This window comes from Aythya ferina, assembly GCF_964211825.1.
Source record: "Aythya ferina genome assembly, chromosome: 3".
Taxonomy (NCBI): Eukaryota; Metazoa; Chordata; class Aves; order Anseriformes; family Anatidae; genus Aythya; species Aythya ferina.
The window spans coordinates 116512563-116525286 of NC_140298.1; the positions used below are offsets into that span (position 1 = coordinate 116512563).

The 12724-nt window shown below is 45.1% G+C and overlaps 2 protein-coding genes across 2 annotated transcripts; one reads left to right on the top strand and one right to left on the bottom strand.

Annotated features, from left to right (window-relative positions):
• Positions 1 to 421: 421 nt before the first annotated feature.
• LOC311434456 (interleukin-17A-like) lies at positions 422 to 2236 on the top strand (the record flags this gene model as incomplete). The annotated part of the gene is made up of 3 exons (XM_084514623.1): positions 422 to 479; positions 1025 to 1269; positions 1999 to 2236. The coding sequence occupies exons 1-3, from the start codon at positions 453 to 455 to the stop codon at positions 2234 to 2236; spliced, it is 510 nt and encodes a 169-aa protein (XP_084370749.1). The 5' UTR covers positions 422 to 452.
• Positions 2237 to 9491: 7255 nt separating this feature from the next.
• LOC311435054 (interleukin-17F-like) lies at positions 9492 to 12084 on the bottom strand. The gene is made up of 3 exons (XM_084515710.1): positions 11936 to 12084; positions 10791 to 11026; positions 9492 to 10195 (listed from the first exon to the last, which is right to left on the bottom strand). Exons 1-3 carry the CDS (start codon positions 11960 to 11962, stop codon positions 9958 to 9960), a joined length of 501 nt encoding a protein of 166 aa, XP_084371836.1. The 5' UTR covers positions 11963 to 12084; the 3' UTR covers positions 9492 to 9957.
• Positions 12085 to 12724: the final 640 nt, after the last annotated feature.

Below are 12724 nucleotides of genomic sequence, written 5' to 3' on the forward strand. Positions count from 1 at the left end.
GGTGACAGCGGTGCTTTTGATACTTAGAGCATCTTGAGTTGAGTCTGTGAAGCACGTCGATGTGCATTTGAGTAGATGTCAACTGTAGTCTGAGTTCAAAATTGCATACTTTGCATCCACTCGCTGCAGCGTGCGTGACAACTGTTCAGTGGTTTTCTAACATCAACATGGAATTTTGTTACTACTTGAGTGACTTAGCTGAAGCAGTGACATCACCAGCAGATCTCAGAAAAGGTAAGCCCATATCCTGTCTTCCACCTATGGAATTTATACACAGACACTTTTTAATGTAAGGTCAGAAACCACAGTTAAGGTTGGGAAAAAAAAACACCTACTCCCCTTTAACTAGGACAGCACAAAAGCTCTTATAAAAAGACCAGCAGCAAATGCACCCAGACACCTTCAGTTTGACAGAGCCCAGCACAAGCATCAGCTGCAGTAAGAAGAGGAAGATGTCTCCAACCCTTCGTGCTTCTCTGGTAAGAACTTGCCATGTGTTTTGTTTTCTCCTAATTTAATATGGACATATTTAAACTCATAGCTGACTCTCAGGAATGGGGCACCAACGTTTAAAATGCTTGTTAAAATCACCAATTATTGAAAAGAACTGAAACAGGAAGCTGCTGAATAGCACCAGCATGGGACAATAATGAGACTGTATGTTTATTAGGGAGTGGAGCTACTGCCACATAAACCTAAGTCAATATATAAATTGAAAACTCAGAGTGTCTTTTTGTTGCTGTGTTCTTTCTGGTATCTCTTATCTACATTATTTTTTATAATTTTTTATAATTGAGATTTTGCATATCACCAAATTACAATTGAGTGAATACCATATCTTTCAGCACTGTAAGAATTAGTCCATGCAGAAATGGATGTGATATTTGGCACGCTTTCCCCTAATGCCCCCAACCCACAGCATGGACTTTAACTACCAGCTAGGCTGACTGTTCCCAGCCCCACAGAAGAGCTGTGTTACAGCAGTTGTATGGCGTTGCGTCCTAAATACACTGTTTGTCTTCAGTCCAGCTCTCTGCTGTTAGTGCTGCTGGCCATGCTGTCAGCCAGCAGTTCTGCCTACGGGAAGGTGATACGGCCCGGGCTCAAGCCGGAGAGTCTCTTCAAGCAAGCAGATGCTGGATGCCTGACCCAAAAAGATGCCAAATTCCCTCAAACTGTGAGAGTCAACATAAGCATCAGCAACATGAACCAGGATAACAAAGTGACTCTTGATATCAGCAAACGCTCGCTGGCTCCCTGGGATTACAGGTACGATCACTGTCCCCATTGTCTAGAAACGACTGCCCTGGTCAAGAGGGATGCAAAAGCTATGCCCATATCTTTATTTTCTTTACTTCACTGTTGAGAGATTTGGGCAATATCTACAGACCATATAACCCTCTTTGAAAGCTAATCAACACAGAAAGGAGGACAGAGCAAAAGTATGGTCTAGGCAGAAGACGAAGCAAATTACCTTTGTAATTTAATTATTTTATGATGCATACTGGAGCAGATCTTAACATAAAATATATTCTTTACCTAAGAGGTGATCAAAAACCTTGGACATCTGACACTGCACTAAAGTCAGTGGTGGTTTAATAACACTGGCATCAGGCCCTAAGAACATTTTGTGTTCTGGGGGAAAGCTGAACGTCTTTGGGTTTGTCAGTCACTCCAGCATGTTGTGAAACTCAAGCCACTTCTAATCAGTCTTTCAAAGTCAGCACCTATTTGAAGCAAGTCCTCTGCCAAGGCAGTTGCGCACAGTCCTCACATGGATGTCGTGCACTTAAAAACCTGCAGTATGCACTTACTTATACTCTAATTATACTTAAAAAGCAGAAATAGCAGAGGGTCTACTGCCCTTCATAGGCAACCTTCCAGTGAGTGGAGGTTCCTAGGCTGGTTAGCCCATAATGATCCAGACTATCATGCCTCCAGAGGTGCAGCAGCATTTCCACTGCAAATACTTCCCTATCCTTTCATGTCAACTTACAGGATCGATGAGGACCACAACCGCTTCCCCCAGGTGATTGCTGATGCTGAGTGCCGCTACTCCAGGTGCGTGAACTCAGCCGGACAGCTGGACCACAGCCTCAACTCCATCCCCATCAATCAGGAGATCCTCGTCCTCCGCCGGGAGCTGAAAGGCTGCCACCACTCATACCGGCTGGAGAAGAAAATTATCACCGTGGGCTGCACTTGTGTCACCCCCTTGATCCAGCACCAGGCTTAAAGGGAGCCTGTGGTGCAAGAGCAAGGAGCCACAGCAGGAGGACTTCCTTGCCTAACAACGATGAAAATCTCTGCAGAATGGAATCAAGCCATAATGATTAGCTAGATTCTCAGTTTTGTGCTTTTGGTTTGTTTGATTTGGGTTTTGTTTCAAATCCTTTTCCCTTTTAAAACTCTGAATTCAGAATCTGGATCCTTTCATGTGCTCCACTGAAGGAGTAATGGGAACTCTTTACACATCTTTAGTTAACACTTTGAAAAGTCTATTTATTTAATTCTATTTATGCTAGTGGAAAAAAAAATAATATTGTGTCTGTTTATTTATCTTCATGCAATAAGAAGTTGTGGATGAACATCCCTGGAAGTGTTCAAGACCTGGCTGGATGGGGCTTTGGGCAGCCTGGTCTAGCAGGAGGAGTCCATGGCCATAGCAGGGGGGTTGGGAGTAGATGATCTTTAAAAGCTTTCCAACCCAAACCATTCTGTGATTCTATGATTCTATGCAATAAAAAAATCAGCCAAATAACTCTGTGGTATTCTCCTTCCTTTCTGAAGAAACCTTTTCTCATAAAGCAAGAAATCACTCCATTCCATTAGGACCATGTAACAGATTAGTATGAAACTAAAACCAAAAATTCTCATGATAACATCTAGCTCTGTTTCAGTAGACTATAAACCGTATAGAAGAGTTAGGGCTCGCATCGTTAACATCGTTTTAGCAATAGAGAAACTAAAGACACCTGGAGGGAAATGATTTACCGAATGGCACTACACAGATTGACAGTAAAAACAGACCAGCAAAAAAAAATAAAAACGGAAAGCGGGTCCCAGTTGTCCACCTCATTATCTGATTGGAAAGGAGTTTGCAAAGAAAGATTCAACGTAACACTCCGAATGCTTCTTCAGTGGAAAGGAAACTCCCTCCCCCAAAATGGAGAATGCGTTTATACTGTGAAGTTTAATGCTGGTTACTACCGGGTAGACAAGGAATGGGGCATGAGTCAGGTGGATAATTGAAGTAATTAGCTGCTGGTGAGAGAAAATGCTTAATGCCAACCGCAACTGCAGTTTCCTCCACTCTTATGTCCTTCCAATGCTTTTGCTGCCAGCAGTCAGTGCTTCGAAGTAGAGCTCACTGACACAGTACTTCTACCACAGCCGTGAGGTCGCTTACGTGGGCGGAAGTCTTACGCTGCAGGAATTTTGATTTAGATGCACCCAGATGAAGATGTTCCGTGTTTCAAATGGAAGGCTGGTTTGCAAAGACACGGGTGGTTTTTTGCTGCCGCCTCAGGGATGTGTGACGTTCTCCGGCACCAACAAAACGCCATGGGCAAACACAACAGAAAGTACATAATTTCTGAAGACGCAGAGCTCGGGGATGCAAATCCCAAATGAGAGGCAAGGCCCTTTCTGGTGAAAGCATCTTCCCCACATCCAGCTGTGCTAACTGGGGATGTTAACATCCCAGCTGTTCCTGCTGGGAGTTATTCCCACCAGCTGTGACAATGAACCTAAGCCCTCCCTCATCTACTCTATGTCAGCTTGTACAGCGTAAACTCACAGCACAGGCAGGGATTTCATAGCATCCTTTGACCTAGCAGATATACACTGGGCCTGGAAAATATTAATTAACTGTGAGCAATCACAATATCTGCAATCAAAACAGTGAAGTCCTGCCCATGCTTAAATTTCTATCAAATGCAAACAAAGTTTTGCCCGTATATAGGTATCTATTAATATATGAGATCCGAACTGTGCTCGTTTCCTACCTTATCTCCATCTATAGCTCCTTTAGGTCTCCTACAGGTCCTGAAGTTCACCCTGTTGGCTGTCCCAGGAATATTGAGCGTGGAACTGACTGCCAAAAGATACAGCGAGGAACCTGGCAATGCTCCGTGTTTCAAAGGGCAGGCTGGTTTGCAAAGACCCAGATGTTTTGTTTGCTGCTCTCAGGGAGGTGAAAACCCCTGAGGTTTTCAAGAAGTTAAATAAATTTCAGTCCAGACTGAAATAAAGCTGTCTGCTTGGTCCATTAGATAACCTTGCAACATCCTACCACCTGCTATAGAAGGAACTTTGGTGAATTGTCTGCAACAACCCAAGTAACTTCTAACAGTCAAAATGAAGGACCCATCAATACCTGGTAGTGATATGAAGCTTAGCTGGGGTTGGCACATGGGTAATAGAGACTTCTTAGCAATTCTGAGAGAGCTACGATGTGGAAAAAGTCAGAACCAGGTCATGTAGCTGAAGCACCAGAACACGGACATCTTTGTGCTGCAAAGATACTCCAGTCCCTCTTCCTGCAGCATTGTTCTCCCTTGGACCATTTATTTACCAACCCGATGAAATATGGGCCTCAAGACACAACCGTTTTTTATTTACTTGGCCTCGCGCCAGGTTCATGCTCTCCTCTGCAAGGTACGTGGGTGATGTACACGCTCCTACAGAAGTATTTAATAGTATGACTGCCTGAATTCATTTGGCCCCAGGACTATTTTCTATCCTGCTGTAAGTTCCCTTGGAAATTCTGGCATCATGAGCTAAGATGTCTTTCTTTGTCTTGCTAAACCCAGTTGAGCAGGTGCAGGGCAATCCCAAACCAATGCACCTGACTCTGAGGTGACCTAATCAGTGCTTTGTTTCTCTGGGCAAATGTTCATGGCTACAGTCCATAGCTCTCATAGCAGGGGACTGAGGAGAACAGGACCCCTCTTTCACCCTTGCACAGCCTTATCAGTTTGAGATTCAGCAGTTAATGCTTGCTCTTGCTTGTTTTGGAGAGTTTCAATACAAATTCCTGCTGATTTGATGTCCTTTCACGATACCATAGTGAGCGGGGGTGGAAATTGCTGCAAAAACCTCTTCATAAAAAAAAAAAAAAAAAAAAAAAAAAAAAAAAAAAAAAAAAGATTTCCAGTCCAGCACTGCTTCACATCTCAGTTTCATGTCAGCTTGCAAAATTTAAGTAGCAAAGGCTTACCAGTCAGCGTGCTTGGAAATCTATGAGTAAAACACAGCAGCAAGAGAAGCTTGAGGTTGGATTTGTGTGGCAAATAATCAGATAACTATGCTCATCGGTGCCAATTACCAAAGCAAGATGGGAAGATGCCAGTTGCTTGTGAAAGAAGATAAAATCAACAGTTGGCATGCCTTACCATGTAAAGGGGGTCAAGATAAGTGAGTACAGTACAGATTTCTGAAAGCAGAAAGAAAAAGCAAACAAAAAAATAATAGTAGGGGCAACTCAGAAGATAATCCATCGCTACTCATTTACTGGAACAGGGAACCCTGATCATGATACAAACAAGTTGTGCTTAGTAAGAACGTAGATAAAGCAGAAATACAATGCTTTGTACTTAATAGAAAAAACATCAATTCTCACTCATAGAAATCTATGTCCAGAAAACACTGAGTGGAGCCTGCTTAGTTCATGACCCCCAAAGAGCATCTGATGCACTCTTAATTCTTCATTGAAGTTATAAGAGAGAAAAAAAGAAAAAGAAAAAAAAAAAGAGAGAGAAAAAAAAAAAAAAGTTTCACAACCAAATGGAACAGTGTTATATAAGATGTAGTCTTGGACCACTCACCTAGACTATTCTGAAGCACAAGTTTAAAAATAATTACCAGAGAGCGAAGAAGTTACAGAAGAAGGGGCAAGAGAGGAAGACAAAGGCAAGGCTCACATTTTATCCTGTGATGGTGACGCGGGCACTGGTTTCTGCTCTGGGCCTGTCAGGCCACCTTGCAGGACAGCCAGGACTCACAGCTGGTGTGGAAACTCACCCCATCACTGGCGTTCATTGCATTCCCACCACACCATAGATCTCCAAAAGCCTGACCAGCAAACCATTCATGCCCTCAGAGTTTTGTCTGTTAGGCCTAATTCCCAACAAGTCGTCTCTACTTCTGGCTTGCCAAGCCACTGCTCCCTTGGCTTAGCAAACACAGCACTTGTACAGTTCTTGATTTTTGTCATGAGCCCTAAAGGTTGCTACTTTTGATTTTTATATATATATATTTATATATTTAATTTCTATGCACTTTTAAAAACAATAGTTCTGGGAAACAGGTTGATTTGGTCTGTAGTCCTTTTGAACACCCCCAAGAACATTTGCCTCTTGTCAATGGTCACAGAATCACAGAGCTGTAGGGGTTGGAAGGGACCTCCAGAGACCATCGGGTCCAACCCCAATGCCAAAGCAGTTCCCTAGAGCAGGCTGCCCAGGGAGGCATCCAGATGGGCCCTGAATATCTCCAGAGAAGGAGACCCCACAACCTCCCTGGGCAGCCTGTCCCAGTGCTCTGTCACCCTCACTGTGCAGAAGTTCTTCCGCATGTTGGTGCGGAACTTCCTGGGCTCCATTTTGTGGCCATTGCCCCTTGTCCTGTCCCACTGAAAAGAGGTTGGCCAAATCCCTCTGTCTCCCACGCTTCAGGTATTTGTAAACATTGATAAGATTCCCTCTCAGTCTTCTCTTCTCAAGGCTGAACAGCCCCAGGTCTCTCAGTCTTTCCTCACAGGGAAGATGCTTCAGGCCTCGTATCATCATTGTGGCCCTCCGCTGGACTCTTTCCAGGAAATCCCTGTATTTTTTGTAGCAGGGAGCCCAGAGAAGCATTACATCTCACCAAAATACATCCACAGGTTGCAGTACAAATCTGGGAGGAGGAATTGGCTTGGGCTCATGCCACTGCGGTGCCTCCCAGCCTGTGCCAATGCAGGGGTCTCTGCAACGTGCTATCTTCACCACCCCCTGAGAGCTGCTACACGCAAGGGGACCCCAGCTTGAGCTCCAAATACTGCCAGATGGGCACAGCTCAGGGTTGTGCCAGAAGGACTTACAGGAGAGGCAAGCAGAAGAGGAAAGGAAGAAGAAAGGCCTCAAGGCTCAGACACCAGCCTGGGACCACGGGAGGCTTAGCTCAGCGAGTTACAAGAAGGCGCTGTGCTTCTACACCTAGAGCAGTGTCTTGTCCTCCTGGTAAAACAACCAAACCCCTGAAGGCTGCTCTAACACCTCCGAGCCAGGGGATGCCCAGCTGCATCAGGAGCAGAGGAAGGGATTTGCTCTTAGGACAACCCAGAGCTAGGCCGGGTGCATTAACTTATTAACTGAAGGCCTGGGTGGCTGCATGGGGAGGGAAATCAGGCAGAGTCCTTAGCCAAAGGCTGGTGCTCAACTGTTCAACATGCCTGCCCATGGTGCCGATATGACTGTGCTGCTTACAGGAAGCCTGATGGCATTTGCCCCATGTTCTTAGATTGCTGGGAATCAAAGCCAACCACCTACCTCGATGCAAAAGCAAGCAGTTTAAAAAAAAAAAATACCAACAGCTAGAGGCTTATTTACAACCAACTGCACTCTAAGAATGATGCCATTAGGAGGAAATAACCCTTGCTGCTGGTTTTATTTAGAAACAATCCCCACACACGAGCGCACTCACTGAGAGGCGTGTGGTTTGTAGCTGACAGAGCCAGCTCCAAAACCTCACAACCTGTGGCCAAGACTTCCTTTATTAACTACTTCTGCGTTGTCTTAATTAGCCACTTCACCACTCGTCCCATTAGAACAAACTTTAGGGTGAGCTGATTGGTGTTTAGAAGCATCGGCTCGGGAGCTTTCACCATTCAGCTGCCATAATTAAGGGAGGAGAGAGACCTTCAGGCTAATTTTCTCCCTGCATAACAAGCGAGGACAAACCCCACAGGCGATACTGATCGAGAGGGAGAGAAATAGGTCACGAGCAGGGGCCGGGTGTCAGCATGCGACTTCCTGGTCAGCGGTTACTGTAAGAGGAGTGCTCTGAGAACACCTCCCTGGGTTTGCATCCCACCACATGAAGGGCTCGGTGGTCATAATGAAACAGCCGCTGCCGCAGATGAGTACGGCTGCTTGTAACTGAAGGAGATGGTTTCCCCACGATGCCACCCGGGGCTTGTCTTACTTGGCTCAGCAAAGCTCTCAGGGGATACACTCTGCTTGACAAACAAGCACGAAGGGAAAGGTTTGGACCCAATGACTTGCAAACTATGCAGGGGGAGAAACAAGGAGGCCTCCCGGGGTCTACCTCTACCTAATTTAAAGGGGATTAAATGCAGCTGAAATGAAATATGAGTGCCTGGTATAAATGCAGATGAACTAGGTGCAGGTGAGTGCCCAGGTATAAATGCAGGTGAACTAGGAAACAGAAGCTTTATGCCCTCACCAGCAGAGGAAAGTCGGAGGTAGTGCTGAATAATCTTGACCAGATTTGCACGAAAGATTAAAAAAAAAAAATAAAAATCTGATAAATTAACAGATAGCAAGCCTAAACTGCCAGGCTGTGCTCCTTGTGTAGCTGAGGGAGAGACTATGGGGGAGAGACTAATACTTTCAACAACAGTTCCTCCACTGCTAAGACAGGTCACCTCTATGGCAGTCCTGCCCTGGAGCTGTCTTGCTTTTTTCCTGGATGTTTGGGCTCCTCGTGCCCCATTTTTAGGTCAGCCTGGCTAAGGAGGAGTGGGATGAAGCTGCCTTTGCTCATTTCCCTGCATTCCTGCTCAGCCAGCCATCCAGCTGGTGGAGGAGAAGGGATGGAGAGAAGATGACATCTTGGTTGGAAGAGGACAGGACAGATTTTTCCTATCTCCCGTGAATAAGGCTAGACTCCATCCCAAATTTCAGCCCTGCAATGCAATGTCCCCCACCTCTTTTCCCACCACCCCTGGAGACCCTCCCACTGGCTCCATTGCCTGTATAACCTCACTTTATCGCTTTCAGCCCTTTTTTTGCATCTTTTCATCTGTTTAGACTGCAAGTTCTCTTGCCCTCCCTCTTACTCATATCGCTGCACCAGAGCCTGATCTGCACTGAAATCTCACAGTGCTATTCAGCACAAACCCCTTCCCTGTCTGCTTTCATTTTGAGCTATCATGAAACAACACTCTTTTAAATAAAATACTGATTTTATTTTATTTTATTTGGCTGATAAATTATTGAATAAATACAAATAAACGTTTAACAGGTTTTGGATACTCTCAGCACATACAACGTCATAAATACAATCATAAATAGAAAATATAAATAGGAATATAAACACTTATTAGTTCTTTGCTGTTTTACCACTCAAAGTGGGATCAAGTCTCTCTCAGATTGCTCTGCGATAAGTCAGCAGCTGCTGACTCTGTGGACAATGAAGTCCATGGAGCAGCAGTGACACAAAAGCAGAGTGTGATGAGCACCAGGCCTGGTGGCACTTATGCCAGACGTACACTAAAAGAGGGAGCAGTGATGGCTGGAGGAGGAAAAGGGGATGAGGAAGGGAGGGAGCAGGTGCAGGAGTGGGGATTTTTGTGACAGTGCTGACTATATATTTCGGCAGTTTACTGCTGATATCGTCTTTTGAAACTGTAATTCATTTGATTCACAAAACTGATATGAGCTGCAGTGAAAAAAGTTAAGCACTGCTTTACTCCCTCCCTGCTTGCTGTCACAAACACAACTTTTCCTCCATTTCCCTTTCCCCCCTCCCCCATTAGCTACTGGCAATTCCTGTGCTAAAATCCATAAACGAACAACAAGAATTAGTACTCTCAGGAGGTAATTTGCTCAGGTTCAAAAGGAAAAGTCACGCTGAATTCCTGGGATGAAGGTGGGCACCTGGGATTTCTCCTGCGAGGTGTTTGTAGGGGACACCTCTTCTTCCCAGTGTTGCACCCACTGCTAATTCCTCCTAGGACTGGTAGCGGACAACCGGAGCAGCACACGTGCATCCCACCGTGATGAGTTTCTTCTCCAGGCGGTAGGTGTGCGGGCAGCCCTGCTGCTCCCGGCGGAGGACAAGGATCTCCTGTTTGATGGGCACGGAGTTGAGGCTGTGGTCCTCCTGCCCCAGTGAGTTCACGCAGCCAGAGAGGCGGCACTTGGCATCAGCGATCACCTGGGGAAAGCGGTTGGGGTCCTTGTCGAGCCTGGGGACAGAGGCACAAAAGGGTTTTATGTGTTTGCTCTTTGCCTGTGCATGTGTTTTGGTAGGATCTTCTTTTTTACCTCCATGACAGCACCCATCTACCCATATAGCTTCATTTTGAAACATGACAAAAGAATTTCAGTCTCCTTAACATTTTTAGAACTATTATCTATGAGTGGAATCGATTTTGATAACAAATATTGCCATAACTTTTTTAGTATATGAATGGAGTGGAGCTGATTGAAATAGGGAACTGAGAGCAACTGGACCATTCATATTTATTTGTTCTAATTTCAGCATTCAAAAATTTGTTTCAGTCAGGAAAATGTAAAATTACAATGTACTGACATTCTTCTTTTCCTAAAGGAATAACTCCTTGACAAAGACTGGCAATTAGAAACCATTCCAATGACGTCCCATTGCACTGCAGTTTATTTTGGAGAAACATCACCCAACACCAAAATGAATGTGTGTGTCAAGAAGAGCTTGTGATATTCACAAGACTCCAGGCATACACTAAGAACAAGCCATTTTTTACCACAAAAGACAGCTGTGTAGCACAGCTGTTGCATTTTAGATACTATCTGAGGAGTTACCTGTAATCCCAAGGAGCGAGAGACCGGTTCCTGACATCATGGATTATCTTAAAGGCAGAATCTGAACGGCTGATGCGAACGTCAACTTTCACCATTGTGGGGAATTTGGGATCCTTCTGGCAGTCTCCATTAAGTCTCTCAGAGCCACCGTTGCTGGGCTGAGGATGAGCTACCCTCCTGTGGGGTGAGCTCCTTACGGTGAGTGCTAGAACCAACACCAAAAGGAGTGACCTGAACTGGAGGAGAAACAGGTATCATTGTCTCTGCTCGGCTGGGAAAGAGCACGAGGAGCCATGGCTTGACTAGACTGGGCAATAAGCAGGCAGTGGGTGATCTTCATACTTTCATTTGGGTGAGCATGAAAAAGTAGTGCAAGTATGTGAATAATACTCATCGTAACAGAGGCTAAATTCTGATTCAAATGCTGACTGCAGCTGGCACTGCACCAGTAAGAGCATCTCTCCAATGAGTTATGAAACATCCTCCTCCTCCAGAGTCAGACAGCGATGTCTTTTGGTCTACAAGGTGGGGTAAGGACTCACCTGACCCCATCCTTAAGTTTAGACCTCCAGGTAAGCCTTATGCTTTCCTAGGCCAGGAAAAGTTGGCCACCTAGAAGCCACTTGCTGGAAATAACACTTTTTTTTCAAAGAAATTTGATATTCGCAGTCCATTTCCAGGAGCAAGGAAAAAAAAATAATAAAAATAAATAAATGCAAAGTTTTTAAGAATATCAAAAGAGTTGACAGTACTGCAAATACTACCCAAGCTGAGTTTAAATACAAAGACATTCACTTCACCATACCTCCTCCTTTTCTCAACTTTCAGTAATTTTTATAGCAAGTTCTCTAAGAGAAGGCCTGTCTCTCCCAGTCACATATGAGCAGTGATGCCCTTACAGATAAATAACAGCCCACTGCCTCTCCAGTCAACCTGGTCACATCTTGGACACAGCTTGCCTCGGCAGTCAAGAACCAAATCTACTTGCAAAAGCTCAGGTATGAAAGCTTTATCAGACACCTTGCAACCCATTTAGCTCTCACTAAGACCAACAAGAGTTGCTCCTACATCATGGGATCTAGATTCAGCTTTTGTCTTGCAGCTAGTAGGATATCTGAGCACTTACACCAGATATAAGGACTTACCACTGCAGCATAGCTGGCAAAAGCCATTGCAACCTCTCTTCTGCTGTAGGCAAGCGCACACGGTGACAGAGCGTGCAAGTTCTTCTCCGAGACCTCTTTCAGCCTCTGTGTGCCTCAAAGCCAGCCGTGGTGCCCTTTTTATAGCACAGTTCAACCACTACCACCTTTTCCATTGCATAAAGCTAGCTTACCTGACTCAAGGTTAGGAGTTGGTATTTAATTTATCTAGCCCACTTCCTTCCGTCTACCCCCAGAAATGGGAGGGCAGATACCACGTCATCAGGATCCCAAGTCAGCTAACAGTTTGTTCAGACAGATAAAGCGATATGGGAAAAAAAAGAGAGAAGAAAAAAAAAAAAAAGATCAGACAGCTTTTTTTTCCCTTCCCCGCTTTCTAATATTAATGTTCTCTCACCACAAACTCATCTGAGGACACAGGTCCACGTGCCTCACACAGATCAAATGACAGAGATCAGAAAGCTGCAAAGTCAGGCAGACAAACAGGGTTTCAAAATGAGGACAGGACATGGGATTCATGTTTTAACCTCCTTTTGCTTCAGTTACATGATCCACCCCTACGTTCTCTAGGGGCTCCCTATGTACTGAAGTGGATGGGCAAAGGGAAAGTAGATGCCCATGGGAAGTCCTCCTGGTGGGCCACAGGGTGCAAGGAGCTGGGATGCTTTCCCCATTCCTGTCTGAGATCCCATCTTGACACATTTTACAGCTGGAAAACCCATGCACACCCTGTCAGGGCCCCTTGGGTACTAAGAGGCCTTACTGGTCACA

What these genes read in the sequence shown, in the direction of transcription:
- LOC311435054 (XM_084515710.1), bottom strand. Translation starts at nt 11,962, where the DNA reads ATGGCTTTTGCCAGCTATGCTGCAGTG. An exon ending in TTGCCAGCTATGCTGCAGTG is followed by an intron (nt 11,027 to 11,935) that starts GTAAGTCCTTAT and finishes TTTCTCCTCCAG; the next exon opens with TTCAGGTCACTCCTTTTGGT. An exon ending in CTCGCTCCTTGGGATTACAG is followed by an intron (nt 10,196 to 10,790) that starts GTAACTCCTCAG and finishes CTCTGTCCCCAG; the next exon opens with GCTCGACAAGGACCCCAACC.